Below are 18,444 nucleotides of genomic sequence, written 5' to 3'. Positions count from 1 at the left end.
TTATATGTTTACATTATTATGATAATAAACTCTTAATAAATATAGAGCAAAAATTGTGTCAACAAGTTGTAAGCTGACGAGAATAGATATAGTCAGAACATTGTAAGTAGTAGCATATAGAAAATAGATACACTCAGCACGTTGGAGACTGGAGAACGCATCTATAGATATATTGAAGAGGTTTTAAGCTGTATAGTATATATATATATATTTGTGACGTATGCTTATACAGCAAAGTCCCATTTGCAGAGACGTGCATTAGGCCCTATAAAAACCGAAAGTACCAGCATGGGCTGTCTAGTCCAGTATCTCAAACCGGAATTCGTCGTGTATTGGTGTGTGTACCCTTGTTGCAGTGTTGTGCACTGGGAAACCCGAGTCTGGGATTTCCCCCTTTAGATTGCTCCTACACCCAAAAATAAGAACAACCAAGAATCAACTTACTTTTGGAACATCAAGTCTAATTTGCATCCCCGTACTCTCTACCACTACGCAGAGATCACAGTGGCAATTCTGGCAACCTAGACATTAATATATTTTCAATTATAATAAATCACTGGCAAGCAATGTTTATAATCAGTTCTAAAATTCCGCTTGTTTAAACTCCTTGGCCTACAATAAATCTGATAATTTTATTTTAAGGTACTGGCCAAGGACTAAACTCGCCTTCCGTCAACTTCGTACTGTGAATAAATTCTATTTTGTAATTGTTTATAATAAATTACTTTCTCATATTATTATAGGCTACTCTTTCTTCCTCCCTGTACGAGATCTTCAATCTCAACTAAAACGAGGAACCTAATTTAAAAAAAAAGTATTTGATGGTCTTCATGACGTAACATACAACCTTTTTATGGTGCATCGGCCGGGAGTCCAAAATAAAAGAGAGCTAATATAAGATTGATTAAAAATAAATTCTTCTTATAAACATTTTTTGAGCACAAAGAATTTGACCGAAGACAGGTAATTTACATTATACATTTATTATTGCTTTTTAACATGTGCGAAATTATAACAAATACCGAATAAAAAACGTATAGATTTAGGAAGTGTTCGACAAAATATAACTAGAAATTTGGCAAAACAAAATCCGCAATTAGCTCAGGAGGTAGATTTCTATGCGGACGGGCTTGATAAGAAAAATTCAATAAAAATAAATAAAGAATTAAATAAGGTTGTGATATATCCGAAAATAGTGCTCTTGATTGCTCTGGAAGTATTACCTTAGCTAACACAAATTTGAGTTTAATTAGTGGTTCTTTAGACCGAAATAAAACTTTAACATTAGAAGATGTCATAGATTACCACACAAATGTAAAATCATTGTTAAGTTCTACGCTTTCCCAACAAAATAATAGGGAATTACAGAAAGAGGCCTCATTTCAGAATTTTAATCGCGAATCGATCATAAGCGAGCACGATAGTGACGACGTAGCAATTGACGAAGACTCGTCGAAATCAATAAATATGACATTACCAACCAATCAGCAAGTTTCCCTTCGCGACACGCTTGAAATAATCCCTATTTTTGATGAAAGTAACATTCCTTTAGCTCAAAAATGCATATTTGGAAACACTTTTCGAACCTTAGATGAATTAATTCAAAAATTGAAAAAGGTTTATGCTCCCGCAAAAAGCATATACCAACTGCAAGGAGAACTTGGTAATATATTTATGTGGGTTAAAGAAAACGTTATATTATACGCTGTGCGAATAAAAGAATTAGCTGATAGGATAGAGGACGCCCATAAATTAGGCAATGATGGTGCCACAGATGTACATTTAAAGCAAATTTTAGAAGATGATGTTAATAAATGTGTTAAAAGGGGATTATGTTCGGAAATCGAAATAAGATTAAAAGATAATTTAGGTGAAACTTTTAAAACTCTTATCAACGAGGCTCGCGAAATTGAAAGAAAGTTGAATGCCTGTTCAGAATCATGAAAAAATAAGGCAAATAAATCTTTAGAAGAAGAATCAGATCTACGAGTTATTACAAAAAATAATAAATTTAATGTTGCTCAGGACATTATAATATCATGTTTAATTTGTGGAAGACTAGGGCATATGACCGAAAGATGTTATTATCTCGAGATCTTTTGAAAACAGATATCCTAAAATCGTTCAATTCAAACCCAATTTTGACGAAGTGTGCCTCAAGGAAACTTTAATAATTATAATAAATGGGATTCTGCACACAATCCAGATTATTCAGAACGACGGAATCAAAACTTTAAATCAGAACAAAATTCAAAAATTTCAGACCTAAAACAAACCAAAATTTCGGTACCCGAAAAAACAAAACTTTGGATATTAGCAGAATCAAAATTTCGCAAACAGGTAAAATCAAAATTTTAAATTCGGGCAAAATCGACATTTTACATTAAAGCAAAATCAAAATTTTTAGACCTATACAGAATCAGAATTTTGAGCCTGGAAAAAATCGAAAAGGAAACAATTTTGAAAATGCAAATAATCAGCACTCATAAATATCCGACCCAAGAATCTAAAATTATTTGCAATTTTTGTAATAACCCTGGTCATATTGCTAGTGATTGTTATAAAAAGAATAGGTATTTAAAAAACGAAACGGACCACAAAGCTCTCAAAATTATACGCAGAACCGGGAAAACTCCAACGCTGTTCTCCCAATGGGTTCTGAGAGGAAGGCGCCGACTCATTAACTAAAGCACCTATCGAAATTACAAATAAGGAAAACGATATCAAAATACATCTCAGTAGGAATAATATAATTCCTTCGATCATGATATCTGCCGATGGTCTTAAAAACCCGGGACGTATGATGATCGACACTGGTGCTGGTCGAAATCTTATTTAAAAAAGTGCGATCGATCCCGGGCTAAAAATAAATAAAAATGAGGTATTGAGATTAACAGGAATGAATGATTTACCTGTTTATACTCTAGGTGAAATTAAGGTTGTGATACTTGGATTTTTAAATATATTAAATATAATTCCTAATGATGTACTAGTAGATGAAAATGGTGTCTTGGGCTCTAGATTCTTCCTTAATAATAAAGTAAATATAAATTATACATATAAATGTACAGAAATTAATGATGCAACTTATCCTTTTGAGCAAACTGGCATTATCACAATCCCGGCACGAACAATTTTTGATTATTATGTTAAAATAAAAAATACGGAAAAGGCTGAAGGTTATATACCTCAATTAACAATTGGAGAAAAAAATTTTATGGGCTAAGCCATCGTAAAAAATTGTGGAGGCAAGGCCTATGTCAAATATGCAAATATAAATGAAGAACCCGTTAAAATATCAATTCCCAGTGTTTAATTACAAGATTTTAAACAATGGGATTTCAATAATTCAGTAAACGAATCTAATTTTTCCAACGATAACCATTATGAAAACCTACCTAATTTAATATTGAATAGTTTTTTGAAATCCGATAAAAATTCTAACAATTCTTGCAAATTTTACAAGATCACGGGTGAAGAAAGAGTAGAAATTATCGAAAAACTACTACGGTTAGATAATTTAAATATGGAAGGATATGAGCACGTTGGCCAATTAATTAATAAAATTGCAGATTGTTTCCACATTCCGGGAGAATACTTAGAACCTACAAACATACTTCAACACTCAATACCAACAACAGATGATTTTCCTATTTTTTCGCGACAATACCGATTCCCTTCAGTCCACAAGGAAGAAATCATTCGCCAAGTGAATGATTTATTAAAGAACAATGTGATAAAACCTTCATAATCACCTTATAATACACCAATCTGGATTGTTCCAAAAAACCAAGACTCACCAGGAAAAAATAAATGGCGTATGGTGCTTGGTTTTAGGAAGTTGAATGAAAAAACAATTGGTGATTGATACCCTTTACCAAATATTCATGATATTTTAGATCAGTTAGGAGCCGCTCGTTATTTTTCTGTTTTTGATTTAGCAATTGGTGTCCATCACATAAAAATGGATCCTAAAGATGTACACAAAACCGCATTCTCAACCCCTTATGGACATTATGAGCTTGATAGAATGCCTTCTTTTGGTTTAAAAACTGCACCAGCAACCTTTCAACGACTAATGGATTTAGTTCTAACGGTATTTCAGGGAACGGAACTTTTTGTTTATCTTGATGACATTAGTGATTTATGCAAATACTTTAGAAAAACATGAACTCATAAGTCGATTGCGAAATGCGAATTCTCATTTACAACGCGGCAAGTGCGAATTCCTACGACACAGAACAATTTTTAGGTTTAGCAGGATATTACCGTAGATTCATTGAAAATTTCGCTAAGATAGCAACCCCAATAAATCAGCTCCTTAAAACAGCCATATCATTTAATTGGACTGAAAAACAGCAACAAGCGTTTAATATTTTTAAGGATAAATTGTGCCAGGAACCACTATTAAGACGACTTGATTTTTCAAAACCTTTTACTGTAACTACAGTTGCATCAGGTTATGCCATAGGCGGAATACTTTCGCAAGGTAAAATCGGTAAAGACCAACCAATTGCGTATGTCTCAAGATCACTTATCGATACTAAACGCAAATATCACATATATGAAAAAGAGGCTTTACCGATAGTCTACTTTGTAATATATTTTTGCCCTTATTTGTACGGACGTAAATTTATCCTCGTTACAGATCATAAGCCCCTTGTTTGGTTTAAAAATTCTAAAGATTCTTGCTCTCGAGTATCAAGCTGGCGATTGAAACTCGCCGAATATGAGTATGACGTAGTATATAAAGCAGGTAAATCAAATGTTAATGCGGGTGCGCTTTCGAGAAACCCCTTTCTGGGAAACAATGAAACAGTAGAAACTAATATAATTTTGGTAAATAACTCAACAATTGAGGAATATAATCCTATCAACTATATGAAATTCGCGAACTTCGAGAACCATACAAATTCAGATTGCGAAGAAAATATCAAATTGAACAGTGAATCTTCGAAGGAACAAATTCCGGAATTTCTACATAATTTAATAAGTGAAGAATCACTAAATAAAATGCAAAATGAAAATTTTGATAGTCCAATACAGAAACTTCTCTACCTTTCACTTTTACTCTTAATTCCAAAAATTATAATGAAAAACGAACCTCTCTGTCAAACTTGGAACACTGTGGTTACAAGAGGCCAAAAGAAAAAATACAAAGAGCGAGCACAAATTAATGAAAAAATTGAAAATCATGGTAAGTCACATAAAGACGGTGAGGAGGAATACTTACCTGCATCGCCTGCTGTCAAAAAGACACGAGTTAGGCCCAAGAAAGCTGTGCTCACAAATCTAAGCAACTCGCAAGCCTTGAAAAATAGAGGCAGACCAAGAAAAGAGGCACTTACTGGTGAGTCTCTGAATTTAAAACAGCAAACGCAAACAAACTTTGAACCTGAAAATGAATCTGATTCAGATACGGAATGATATAATTATTCAGAAAAGCAAATTATAAAAAAGAAAAGTTTTAAAAAATCCAAGGCAAAGCCTGCTAAATAACAAGAAGAAAAAGAAAATGTGGATGAAGATCATTTCTCAACTGCAGAAGATGAGGTTCTAAAACACGAAAATTTTCAAAGTTTTTCAGATGAAGAAAAATTTGTTGACGAAGAAAATACCCAAGAACTTGCGGAAACAGAAAACCTTATTCCAAAACGAAAAAACGCGAAAAATCTCGAAAATTTTCAGGAGACAAATGAAAATAATTTAAAAAATAATAAACCCCCTCCAGAATCTCTTCCTTCATATATCCAATCAAAAGAACAAACACATTTACAACAAAATGTCTTGAATGTCGTGATCAATTAACGATGCGCAAAGATAATTACGCTTATTTTGTTGCAGCTGACGGTTCTCCACGGGATAATTGATCAAGAGCTTTGTCAAAACGTGGTATTTTACCTAAGTTCGACCAACTTGAGAAGGGACTTGCTAAAGAAATAAGAAAAGGACAGCAGTATCATTTAGCTCTTCCGATTGAAGCTGATTTTGAAGAAAATTTGTCAAACACTTTAAACAGTATTCAACTTACAATACTTTCATTATATTCAATATAAGCGAGACTGAATTTACGATCTAGTAGTATCACAAAGCTTCACAAATTATTATATGTACGGGAATAGTTCAATATCCGACGAAGGAAAAGCGAACTCAATTACTTGAAGAGGCGCATTCTTCAGCTTTAGGAGGTCATAAAGGATTTACAAAAACTTTTCGTCGAATTCGTCAGAATTATTATTGGGAGAATATGAAAACTGATATTCAGAACAGTGCTTACAGTGTTAAATTAAAAAATTAGTTCGCGTAAAAACTAAAAATCACATGATAATAACGTAGACGCCGGGAACCGTTTGAAAAAATTTCAATGGACATAGTTGGCCAACTTCCCCAAACAACATTAGGCAACGTAAATATCTTAACCATCCAAGATAATTGTACAAAATATGTTTTAGCTCTAGCAATTTCAGACGCAAAAGCGCCAACAGTAGCTGATAGTTTTGTTCAACAATTTATATGTATTTATGGTTCCCCAAAAACAGTTTTGACGGACCCACGTTCAAATTTTCTAAGTAATTTAATGAAAAGAATAGCAAAACGTTTTAGAATTAAATAACTTAAAACAACAGCATTTTATCCACAATCAAACGGGTCTCTTGAACGATCACACCACGTGTTAGCAGAATATCTTACACAATTTGTTTCAAAAACTTCCGAATGGGATGATTGGCTTGAATTAGCCATGTTTTCTTATAACACAAGTGTCCACGTAGGTATAAAATGTACGCAATATGAATTAGTTTTTGGAAAACTAGCACGTCAACCATCAAATGAACCTCTATCAAAACAAGAAAAATTGCAAACTTACGACGATTAACAAACAAATTTTATAACAAAATTGTATGAAATGATATTATTCCTAGTAACCCCATCAGATGCGACATCCTCGTACATCAAGTCTCTTTTTTCTAACTCATTAAACATTTATCTTGAGGATATTATTGATATTGAAATCCTGTCTGAAAAATATCCATTTTTATCTTATCTAGACGTGTTCGAATTATAATATTTCACGTTTCTAATGCGAGTAGTCATAAAATAATGTCAAATCAATTACTTATCTTTAAAATATTCCGTCAATTTATAATCAAACATATAATAATAATAGCTTCTCACTGAAAAAAGATCTATTTTTAGAAAAGTTAGGAACATATTTAAAATAATTCGAATAAAATCAAGATGATTCTCGTTATCCACACAAAGATAATTTATTTCTTACTCCTAACAAGATCTCTCCAAAAATAATTTTTTTTTTTTTTGAAAATCATGTCAAGGGTCGAAGAAATTAACGAAATAGTCGAGTTTAATGCCAATTTTAATTACTATGCTTTTGAAAATCTAACAAAAGATCTAGAAGAGACTATTGACTCATATACCTCTCTTTTAAGACAACTTTTAGAAACCCTCACGCATACAGTTACAAATTCATGGACCCTCCAGTCTTTTCCCGCTCTTTCTTTCATTTTAATCTAAACCTCTCTACTTCTTTTTTTTTAAACATTTTGCCGTTTTCAAAAATTAAACATTTTATAGTTGAGAACTTTTTAATTTGCATGGTAACTATTCCTATACCTGATCCACTTTGACTGTTTTAGGCACCTAGACTCAGCTTAATAATCCTCTATGCAGAGAATCCATCCTGGATCACACCACGTATTCGGTTTTATTTCTTGTAGCCCTCAATAGGCAATTTCGTATACCTACCTATACAAACTCTTAATCGTGTTTTTTCTTATGTTTCTCTATACTATTAGAAGAATGTTACTTGCAAAATAATTACTATTGTCAATAAAAAATGATTTTTCTAATAAGAAGCTGTGTAATTTTTTTTCTCCTTCTATATAACTAGTTACTTATACTATACTATGTTAATCCAATTTTACCATGTTAATATTTAACCTTGTAAATACATATATGTATCTGTTTAATGATTGTGTACGTAAGATTGGATGATCCTTTTTAAAAAATAAATCCGAAAGCTGTTTTTTTCCGATAGAGGTTTTTTTTTGTTTTTTTTTTTCGAAAAAAAGACAAACCAGATATTAATATTTGATCATTGAAAATAAAAATTTTGAATTTGGTGCCAAAATTTTGTAAATTTTGCAACTTAACGTAATGCTATCATCGATAAATACGACTTTCATATTTTAAATATACCTTGTAAATACGAATTCAATTTTATTGTTGCAACACTGCATATGTGAATAAATTTTACTTTAATATCTACGATATGTTGTATAAAAATAAATAATAAACTAAACTAAAACAGTTTCTTTAATTACTGGTCGAATAAAAATCATCTACTATAATACCATGTAATTTAAATTAATTAACCATGCCATGTTATCAACAAATCAAAAGATTGATATTTCTCTTTTACAGATAACATGGCAATGGAAAGAAACCTCTCGAAATCTTTAGCCGTACAAACCCTTAATGAAATAAGCATCGTATATGATTTTCCGAAACCTATTTTCATTATTAAGACATTAGGTCACCACGCCGAATTGCCACCATGTTTACGGCAAAATGCATAATGCATCAAAATAATATAAAATTTGAAGAGCCTGCATCTGCAAAAAAAGGATGCGAGATAAAATGCTGACCGCTATATGTTAGAAGAATTAGCAGCAAAATTTATGTTTTCCGAAAAAAATTATACTGAGTTAGAGATCGAAATTAATGTTAATGTAAATGTCAATATAATTGCCGATGCTCAAGTTTATACAAATAAAATAAAACTTCACAAATGGTCGAACGCATGTGCAAAATGTTATGAGGGAGGACATTCAGCTTCATATTGTTACCGTCCACATAGAAACTATATATATATAACATGTAATTTTGCATTTTAAGACACTAAAATATAATTTTGTATTATCCGCAGTTCTGTATGTTCTTGTTATAAATATACACTTACACACATGTAATAATTATGCCTATTTCTTTAATATTGTATTTATGACGATCCTTCTGTCATACGTTCAAACGCGGACGTTCGCACTATGTGAGACTCTGAAGCCCCACCTGGATGCTTCACCCGGCGCTCGACATAGGGTGGAGGTGTTACGTCCCGTGACTTATATATATTTTAATATATTTATTTATATATTTATATATTTGCATGATTATAATAATAAACTCTTAATAAATATAAAGCAAATATTGTTCCAACAAGTTGTAAGCTGATGAGAATAGATATAGTCAGAACATTTTAAGTAGTAGCATATACGTTGCAAGCCGTATAGTATATCTATGTATATATTCGTGACGTATGCGTATACAGCGCCGTCCCAGTATGCAGAGACGTGCATTAGGCCGTATAAAAACCGAAAGTACAAGCATGGGCCAATTATTAGTTATTCTGACAGTTTTGTGAACTGGGAAACCCGAGTCTGGGATTTCCCCCTTTGGATTACTCCTACACCCAAAATTAACAACAACCAAGAATCAACCTACTTTTCAAACATCCAGTCTAATTTACAACCCCTTACTCTCTACCACTACGCAGAGGTCACAGTGGCAATTCTGGCCACCTGGACCTTAAGATATTTTTAATTATAATAAATCACTGGTAAGCAATGTTTATAGTCAGTTCTCAAATTCCGTTTGTTTAAACTACTTGGCCTGCAATAAATCTGATCCTTTTATTTTAAGGTACTGGCTAAGGACTAAACTCGTCTTCCGTCAACTTCGTGCTGTACATAAATTCTATTTTGTAATTGTTTATAATAAATTACTTTCACATATTATTATTGGCTACTCTTTCTTCTTCCCTGTGCGAGGTCTTCAATCTGAACTAAAACGAGGAACCTAATTAAAAAAGGAAGTATTTTACGGTCTTCATGACGTAACATCTATCATCAATTACAGAATTCTTAACACCTGTTAATTATGTAAATGTGCACCGGCCCATCTGTGCACGTCGAAAAGTCGACAGGCACAGATGGGAGACTCCTAGCTGTGCCCGTTGAAAATTATACTTGCATGGATGGTACCGTAGACACAGTTCACGTGCGCTGATGGGAGACCATAAATTGTGGACGTGCACAGATGGTACCCTACGAACGGTTCACGTGCACAGAAGGAAGACTCCCAATTGTGCCCGTCTTAATTTGTGAGGGGTACAACTGTGCATATCGAGGGCCAGTGGTACAACTGTGCACGTTGTTGTTTACTGGCACAACTATGCACGTGCGTAGATAGGGGACTCTTAACTGTGCAAGTGCACAAATGGGACACCCAAATGTGCACGTCGAGGGCCAGCGGTACAACTGTGCACCTTGTTGGCCACTGGCACAACTGTGCACGTGCACAGTTGAGACATTCCCAACTATGCACGTATCAGTAGATACGATAATATTTTTCACTTACAAGTCCACGTGCACAGACGAGATACTCCTAACTGTGCACATGCACAGATGGGATAGGCCCAACTGTACTTGGTAAAATTGTGTTAAAAGCCAATAGATTTGTTTAGTGAAGACGGAGCGGTATGCCCCGTCTTCATCTTAGGAACTTTGTGAACGCACGCATTAAGAATTACAGTGCAACGCATCATCATCCTTTTTTAATAAACACCATTCCAGCAAAATTGTGCTTATATCCATTAGATTCAATATGAAAAACTTCTACCTCAGTCCATTTTATAAAACTAAGAGTCAGCTCGGTGTTCTCACGTTAATTGTTGATTTATAGTGTTATGATATTTTTCACCTAAGCTGATGCTGTTGTGTTCATATTGGACGTTTCGATTGGCCAATGTAAGCTTTTCCACAACGACAAGATATTCTGTATGAAACATTACATTGGTTCAAAGTATCTAGTCTGTCTTTCCTGAATTTAACGAATTTGTCAAGTTTATTATCAACTCCAAATAGAGTTCTAATGTTATCAGTTTTATACAAAAGTCTTTTTATGTTTTGTGAAATTTGGCCTAGAAAGGATAAGAATGAAAAATAATGTATTAAAAAGATGGTGAAACTTGCATGAATTTATTTACCAGTTTAGATTATTTTAGCACTTCTTATAATAGCAATATAATGAAATAAGCAATAAGCACTTTATTTTGCAGCTTAAGAACAGTTTTGCAGATTGAAAAATTATTCTTTTTAATATGAAAGAGCGATTAAAAATTGCTTCTCGTACTTTGATAACCTTTTCGATTGCATAATATTGTCCTTTTTCAAGATTTTGTGACCTAATTTTTCCCTGTAATTTTTTTCCGTAATTCTTAGTGTAGTCTAACACTCTGTCGAACATGCAGTACTGTCAGAAATTGTCAGCACGATTGGCGCGAGCACTTTTTAAAATTACTACCGATTTTGAAACACGATAACTCGGTGAAAAAAATAGATAGGGCATTTAAAAAAACGGTTGGCAAGCTTATGAAGTTCCACTTCTAATGATGCTTAGTAGATATATTTTAGACATTTTTAAGAGAACACAGCACGTGAGAAGTTTTAAGAAAATTCAAGATTTTATCAAATTTTATACCTTGACTTCATCTTTTAGCATAACCTGGAAAAATGGTTTTAAAAATCTGTAAATTATACGACATAGAGCCTAAAATATTATCTTTAATTGAATCCAAACAACTTAAAAATCTTAATGGATTCCCGAAATACTATTAGAAATGTTCAATCGTGTCTGAGTCAACTATCATGCCTCTCCGCCGGTCTGTTGCTCGTCTCCTTGTTTAAATGTTTCAAATTATTTATTTTAATTTGTAATTATTTATAATTCTACAAATATTAACATTTTAATTAATAAAAATTTTTAGGAATAAAAAAACCTGTTGAACATTATTTTATTTATTGATACGGGGAGAATATTAGATTTTAAGAATTGTAAATAATTAAAAATTTCAATCAATATTTTTTTAAATTTACAAAAATTTAAAATTAAAATGACTGATAAACGGTATCAAAAGTATAAGGTGACCCCACTCAAGCACCATCTCTGTGCGTGGCCTATTCGGTCCTGCCTCAACGACAGAGACGAGCAACAGACCGGCCGAGAGCCGTGATCGTTGACTAAAACTCAACTCAGATGCAATTGAACATTTTAAAAATTATATCGGGGATCCATAAAGATTTTAAACTTTTTTTTGCTTTAGTTAAAGATAATATTTTAAGCTTTTCAGATTTTTGCAAAAATTTCTCTAGGTCATGCTAAAGATTGAAGTCGGGGTATAAAATTTGAGAAAATCTTGATTGCTTTTTAAACTTGTCAAAGGGTAAAAAACATATCTATTAGACACCGTTAGACTTAGAATTAATTAAGCTTTCCAACATTATTTTTTAAATATCCTATCTCTTTTTTTCACCGAGATATCGTGGTTCAAAGTCAGCAGTGATTTTTATTAGTGCTCGTGCCAATTGTGCTTACAATTTCCGAAGGTAGTTTACAATCAATAATTTGTCAGAACCATACGTTTTTTGTTCTTCTCCCTGTAATTTTTAAATTAACCTTAGACATCTTAGGTCTTGACATAATACTGTAAAATATGCTTATCAAAATTTCGTTTTACAAATCAAAGTACATTTAGAATACAATTAATCCTTACAATGCGAATATTTATCCTTAAACAATGACATAAAAGCATAAAATCTAATATTTAAGCAATATCACAATTTTAACAAATAAAAATATTAACCCATCAGCTGTGGAATTTTTTTTTCTCATGATTTTCAACTCCTTTTGGATGTATCAACTATATTACGTTAAGTAACTAAAACTATTTAGCTAATTTACTAATTTAACTAATTAATTAAATAACTAATAGTTCAAATAACTAATTGAAACTCAACTGATTTAACTAATTCAAAAGAGATAAAACGCGTGGTATCATTCGGTACCGCCAGCAGCTGATGGGTTAAGATCGACTTATGTGTTTTTTCCAGAGTGGAACCGGTGTGAAACATTTTTAATAATTTTTTGAACGCTATTAAACATTTTGTTTGCCGTTCTGAAGCTAGCACGCGCCGTGCATGTCCCTGGGAATCGGGATACCAATCCGAAATTCGACACGCTTAATATAATGAAAACCAGTTCTCCTGAAAGACCACCTACTATCGGCGAGAAAATGGTAGACACCTGCTTTTGAAGCTTAACAACTCAGTCAAAAAAAAAGGGTAGCGCCATAAAAAATAGTCATATAAAAGCTAAAAGTATTTTACGTAAATGAGCTTGAGGACGTTTATGTAAAAAAAATTTGTGCTTTGCAAACTGAAAAATGTAAAAAAAGTACGGATTTTCGAGTACATTTAAGAACAGTCAAGTTTATATGAATATTTGTTATACAAAGGACAATGGGAAAATTTTGAAAAAGTTAATGAGTATGAGGAAAACTGTTGTGAACAAATTACAGTTGATAAATTTGAGAAATAATAAAAATTGTTGCTTAAAAGTACAAAAATGTACAACTAAATTATGTTCAGTTTTAATAAAGATATTAAAGCGTTTCAAACTGCAAAGTTAAACGGATATGATCTGTAATTATTGTTAATCATCCGGAAGGATGTGGTAGTCTTATTAAGCAACAATTTTTATTATTTCTTAAATTTCTCAACAACAATTTGTTCACAACAGTTTTCCTCATACTCATGAATTTTTTCAAATTTTTCCTATTGCCCATTGTATAAGAAATAATGCTCTAAACTTGACTGTTCTTAAATGTACATGAAAATCCTTACTTTTTAAATATTTTTCAGCCTGCAAAGCACATTTTTTTACATAAACGTCTGCAAGCTCATTTACGAAGAACACTTTTAGCTTTCATATGACTATTTTTTTTATTGCACTAGCATTTTTTGGCTGAGTGGTTAAACTTAAAATGCAGATGCCTACCGTTTTCTCGCCGATAGTAAGTGATTTTTTCCTTGTAAATAAATTTCCTACATTAGGTTTAAACTGCAATGCTTACTTGTTGTAGATTAGTTCTGTATTCGCCTAATTTAAATAGTTTAGGTTCACAATCGTCCTCATGCTAATTTCAAACTAACGTAAGCTTTAGGAAAATTTTAAACCAAACTCTTAGGTCTAATCAGGTTTTTGATTTGAGTTACAGAGCCGATCTGAACCCAAAAAAAGCACAAGCTACTCAGTTCGGGTTTTAAAAAATTTTGCACACCCCTAGAAGAATTTTAATTATTCTTGCCATCACGAAGCCTTAGTGGATAACCCCTTTTGTCATATTCATGTATGATTATCTTTTTCAGGAGACTATGCAAATGGATTTACCGAGCTGTATTAAAAAAGTAAATCAATCCACGACAGAAAAAGGGCAGAATTTATTTGAAAGTTGTCCAGGGCCGAGTAAACATCAATCTAATCGTCCTAAAGAAGAATGTCAAAAATATGTAATGAATAATCAAGAAATCTTACGCGTCGATGATGCGAGGATGTGTAAAATTTGTTACAATGAAGAACTAGGCGTAGTATTTCTGCCCTGTGGCCACGTGGTGGCTTGTGTGAAATGTGCTCCAGGTATGACAACATGTGCAGTATGCCGAGAACCTGTTACAATGACTGTTCGGGCTTTCTTTTCTTAGTACTATATTTCATTGAATAATTTCCAACTAACTTCTTCTAAAAGAGAGCTTTAAACTGCTGGTATAAAATTGTTTAGGAACAAAACAATATTATGACATGACTCATTACAAATACCAGTTTCGGGATACAAGATAGTGAAGAGCAGAAGAAAATCCTTTTAAAATCTTCAACAATATAATTAAATCATAAAGGTAGAAAAACCCCAAATTAAGTTGATTACTTAAAAGTCACAAATTTTAATCTAAAGCACTTTAGCAACTACAATTTTCTTATCTTATCATTTTGATTTATTGTTTCTATAGTTTATTCGCGTGGTAAATAAGATTCAACAGTTTAAGAAGATGGCAGGTTATCCAATCAAAATAAAACCTTAAAAGAATCTATCGATGACAGTCGCTGGATCAAAGAACCTTTCAAGGTTATTCTCTGGTTACTAAGTGAATAAACTATGGAAAAATTATCCCCTTTACACTGAACTTTTATTTGTAAAACGATGCAATTTTGTAAACACCTACGGCGTCTTTTCGGGTTCTAATAAGCAAAGAATTATTCACTTTCAAAAGAATAGAATTTTTCATGTTGAGAGCTTTCTTTTGTTTAAAAACAGTTTTCATGGAACGAGAATTTATTCTATTTTAATATGTAAAAAGGAAATGGTAAGAGATTACTCGATATTTATAATGTGACAAATATGAGAATTGCCAAATAAAAACGATTTTTGATTGTGTAAATTATAATAAGTAGTGTTACCGAAAAGGACAATTAACAATTTTCATACAGGGTTGATTTGTAGGAGGTAGATCCAAGTAAAGGTTCCTTACGCGTAGCGCTTCTATATGCCAGTATTTCTAAAAACTCAAAAGTCGACTTTGCGTGTATAAAATTTAACGTGCTGTAAGTGTACTTACATTGTACATGGATTCTTTTTAAAAGTAATAATTTTCTTATTTTAAACTCCTCTAGCAGGCAACAGAAGTAAAAATCAGCGTTCCGTGTTGCAAAAAAATCACGGTATATTTGAATACAAAACTTTTAGTCCTGAAATAAAAACTAAAACATTTTCTACGTAAAAGTCCACAGAATCTTTATTCCACGAAAAAGAATGTATGTATCAATAAACAAAATATTATTAGCTACATTGTCAGTTTTAATATTCCTGAACTTAAATAATATTTCATTACTTTCAGCATGTATATATTTTTTTAAACAGGAATGATTTTGCCGTTTTTCTTACCTTTGAAGAGGGTCTAAAGTACCGCAAACTCGAAGGGTTGCAAACAGAAAAGAGAAAAAGTTCTTCGAAGTACATTCCTTATTTACGTATTTAATGATATATGTGATTGAACACTTCTTTACCTGAAGGTAATTAACCTTTGCCAAGGTTTAGGGATGACTTGGTAAATCTGTATAGGAGATTATAAGATCCTAAAAGCTTCGCTACAAACAAGTCAATAAAAAGTTACACTTGAGACATAAGTTTTGACAGAATTATTAAATTTGGTCAGATTGCAATATAAACCATCTACGCATGTAAGAAATGGATTTGAGCTTCAAGAGGGCAGTTTCACTATTTTCTTTTTACAATTTTCAAAAATTTCGAAGAAAAAGACGCAATAATGAAAACGACATTCATTGCACATAAATTATACAATTTCGATGAAATGTATATTCCCTACAGAAAGGAACATTTGCATTTCTGAACTTGTATGTATTTATTTAATGAGATTCAGCCTTTTGGCCTAGAATGTCTTACATGTTTACTATACACTTTTCTTTGTTAATACATGTTCTTTAAACTAATTAACATTCAACTTTTCCCTATATTCGAACAACTATGTACATTCTTCTTACATCCTTACAATCTATCTTGTCCCTTTCTACACCTTCTACGCTCTATTCAATCTTATAAATTATTCTCTTGCCATTCTTTTGCCCTTTACAGGATTTAGTTTGCGCCTATCTTTCCGCTCTTGACCTTCTATGATGCTTTATCCATCTCCGAGAATAAGTACCGATTACGCCAATCCGTGCCCTTCCTCTTTTGCCTTGATGCTCTTCTCTGTTTCATATTTTCCGCTCGCAATTTACCTAAGATTTGTACAGAATTTTTGTTTCGCTTACCTATCTCTCTCTCGCTACACACGCTACTCCACTTTCTTGAGAAGGAAAATGGAACTCGTGGACCAGTGCTCCTCTTACATCTTCTCTTACTTAATGATTTTCAAGCACATCACTCTTCCTATTGTCATTCCTCCTCCAGCCTCCTCTGTTTTTTCTCTTTCTCCAGATACTCCCACCACTCCACTACCTGTTTCGGGGGAAAAAGGTAGTGGGGTGGTGGGAGTATCTGAAGGAAGAGAAATGTAATGAAAATCGGAAGACTGACGCATGAGAATGGGGATTCTCATGCGTCAGTCTTCCGATTTTCATTACCCTCTCTTCCACTTCAACACAAACTCCCATCCAGTGGTCCAATGTAGCTTCCACTCTTTTGCATAACTTCCAGGATCTCTTCCCCTCATCCGACCAGTATGTGCTTCGTTCCTCAATATTCTCATACCAAGTTCTCGATATTATACTCTGGTTTCTCTTTAGACCTTTTTCTTTTAACTATTTTGCCCTCACTTTCACTCCCATCCGTTTGTATTTAGCATTATACTTTGATTGCGTTACTTTGTTATATATCTCCTGTAACTCCATTTCCTTGTCCCTCTTTCAGAACTAACTAAACTTTTTCTCCCCTCTCATGCCTTCTCTTGTTTTTCCAACCTGCCCGCCCATTCCTTTTAAAGTATCTCTTACTTGCTACCCGCCGTCCTTTTGTCCTTTTTCCTGGTAATGTTCCTTCTCTATTACAAATTCTTTCACCAACACGCGATTCTCGCTTTCTCTTCAAACCTGCATACTCTTTCTCCTGCGCTGTCCCTCATTTTAAATCTTTCTACTTCTACCGTGACTAAGTATCCTGGCGTGCATTTTCCCACCCCCAAGATCCACCTCAGGTATACCAGTGATTCAAACATCATCAATCTTCTACTTATATCATCCTTTAACACTTCTTGATGAATAAACCAAATTTACTTTATAATCGAAGAAGCTTTTTTCACTCCCTCCCTTACACGCGCACTCCTACCTCCATTTTTCTTAAGAAGAAAACCCAGGTACACGAATTCTTTCACTTTCTTTACTTTTCTACCCTTCTATTTCCGTGTAAATGCTTTACCTCTCTCGCCTTCTTTTCTCAATCTTAAAAATCTTGGACTATCCCACATTTTGAGTTAGCTTCTTGCTCTCTAAGTACTTTCCTAGCCTTCTTATAATTCTCTTCAGCGCATCTTCCTTTTTCGTTAACCACACAGTACCGTGAGCATATGCTGGTATTCTAAATAGCTTTCCTCCTGCTATCGCTCCTCCTTTTATCCCCCTGTGTAATTCCTCCACTATATCTAAAATTAACACTGCGAATAGCATCGGGCTTAGTGGGCAGCCTCGCCCAGACCCCTATATGTACCCCTATCTATAAAAATGGCGCAGGTTTTCCCTTCTCTTCTATCTCTTTATCTTTATGTTCTCCTTTCCTTTATACTCTCCCCGTCCTCCCTCTGTGTACTATCCCCCCTTCGCTCTGCCTTTGCTGCATTCTCTTTTTGCCTTCTGTATTCTCCATCCAAAGTTCCTCAGGAGTTTCTGTTCCATTTTTCTTACTCTTTTTCTTATACCCACGGTTCTTTTTTACCCACTACATCAAATGCTTCGATGCAAGTCCATGATGCCTTATCTTTTTTCTATTAAACCTTCTTTCCAGTCATCCCAAGCCAAGCACTTTCCCTC

At 33.3% G+C, this 18,444-nt stretch overlaps 1 protein-coding gene across 2 annotated transcripts in view; it reads left to right on the top strand.

The window, feature by feature from the left end:
• Positions 1-15,747, top strand: part of LOC117168808 (baculoviral IAP repeat-containing protein 3-like) — a 92,852-nt gene extending 77,105 nt beyond the window's left edge. The window contains exon 3 of one of the 2 annotated variants that reach the window (XM_033354639.1): positions 14,280-15,747. In XM_033354639.1, the coding sequence (XP_033210530.1) occupies positions 14,280-14,612 (333 nt within the window). In that variant the 3' untranslated portion in view covers positions 14,613-15,747. Of the gene's footprint in view, positions 1-5,844; positions 7,782-14,279 lie in introns of those variants that run through there. The other variant, XM_033354640.1, reaches the window with a different exon arrangement.
• Positions 15,748-18,444: the final 2,697 nt, after the last annotated feature.

The sequence above is a fragment of the Belonocnema kinseyi genome, chromosome 3 (assembly GCF_010883055.1).
Source record: "Belonocnema kinseyi isolate 2016_QV_RU_SX_M_011 chromosome 3, B_treatae_v1, whole genome shotgun sequence".
Taxonomy (NCBI): domain Eukaryota; kingdom Metazoa; phylum Arthropoda; class Insecta; order Hymenoptera; family Cynipidae; genus Belonocnema; species Belonocnema kinseyi.
This window is presented reverse-complemented; position numbering and strand designations above follow the sequence as displayed.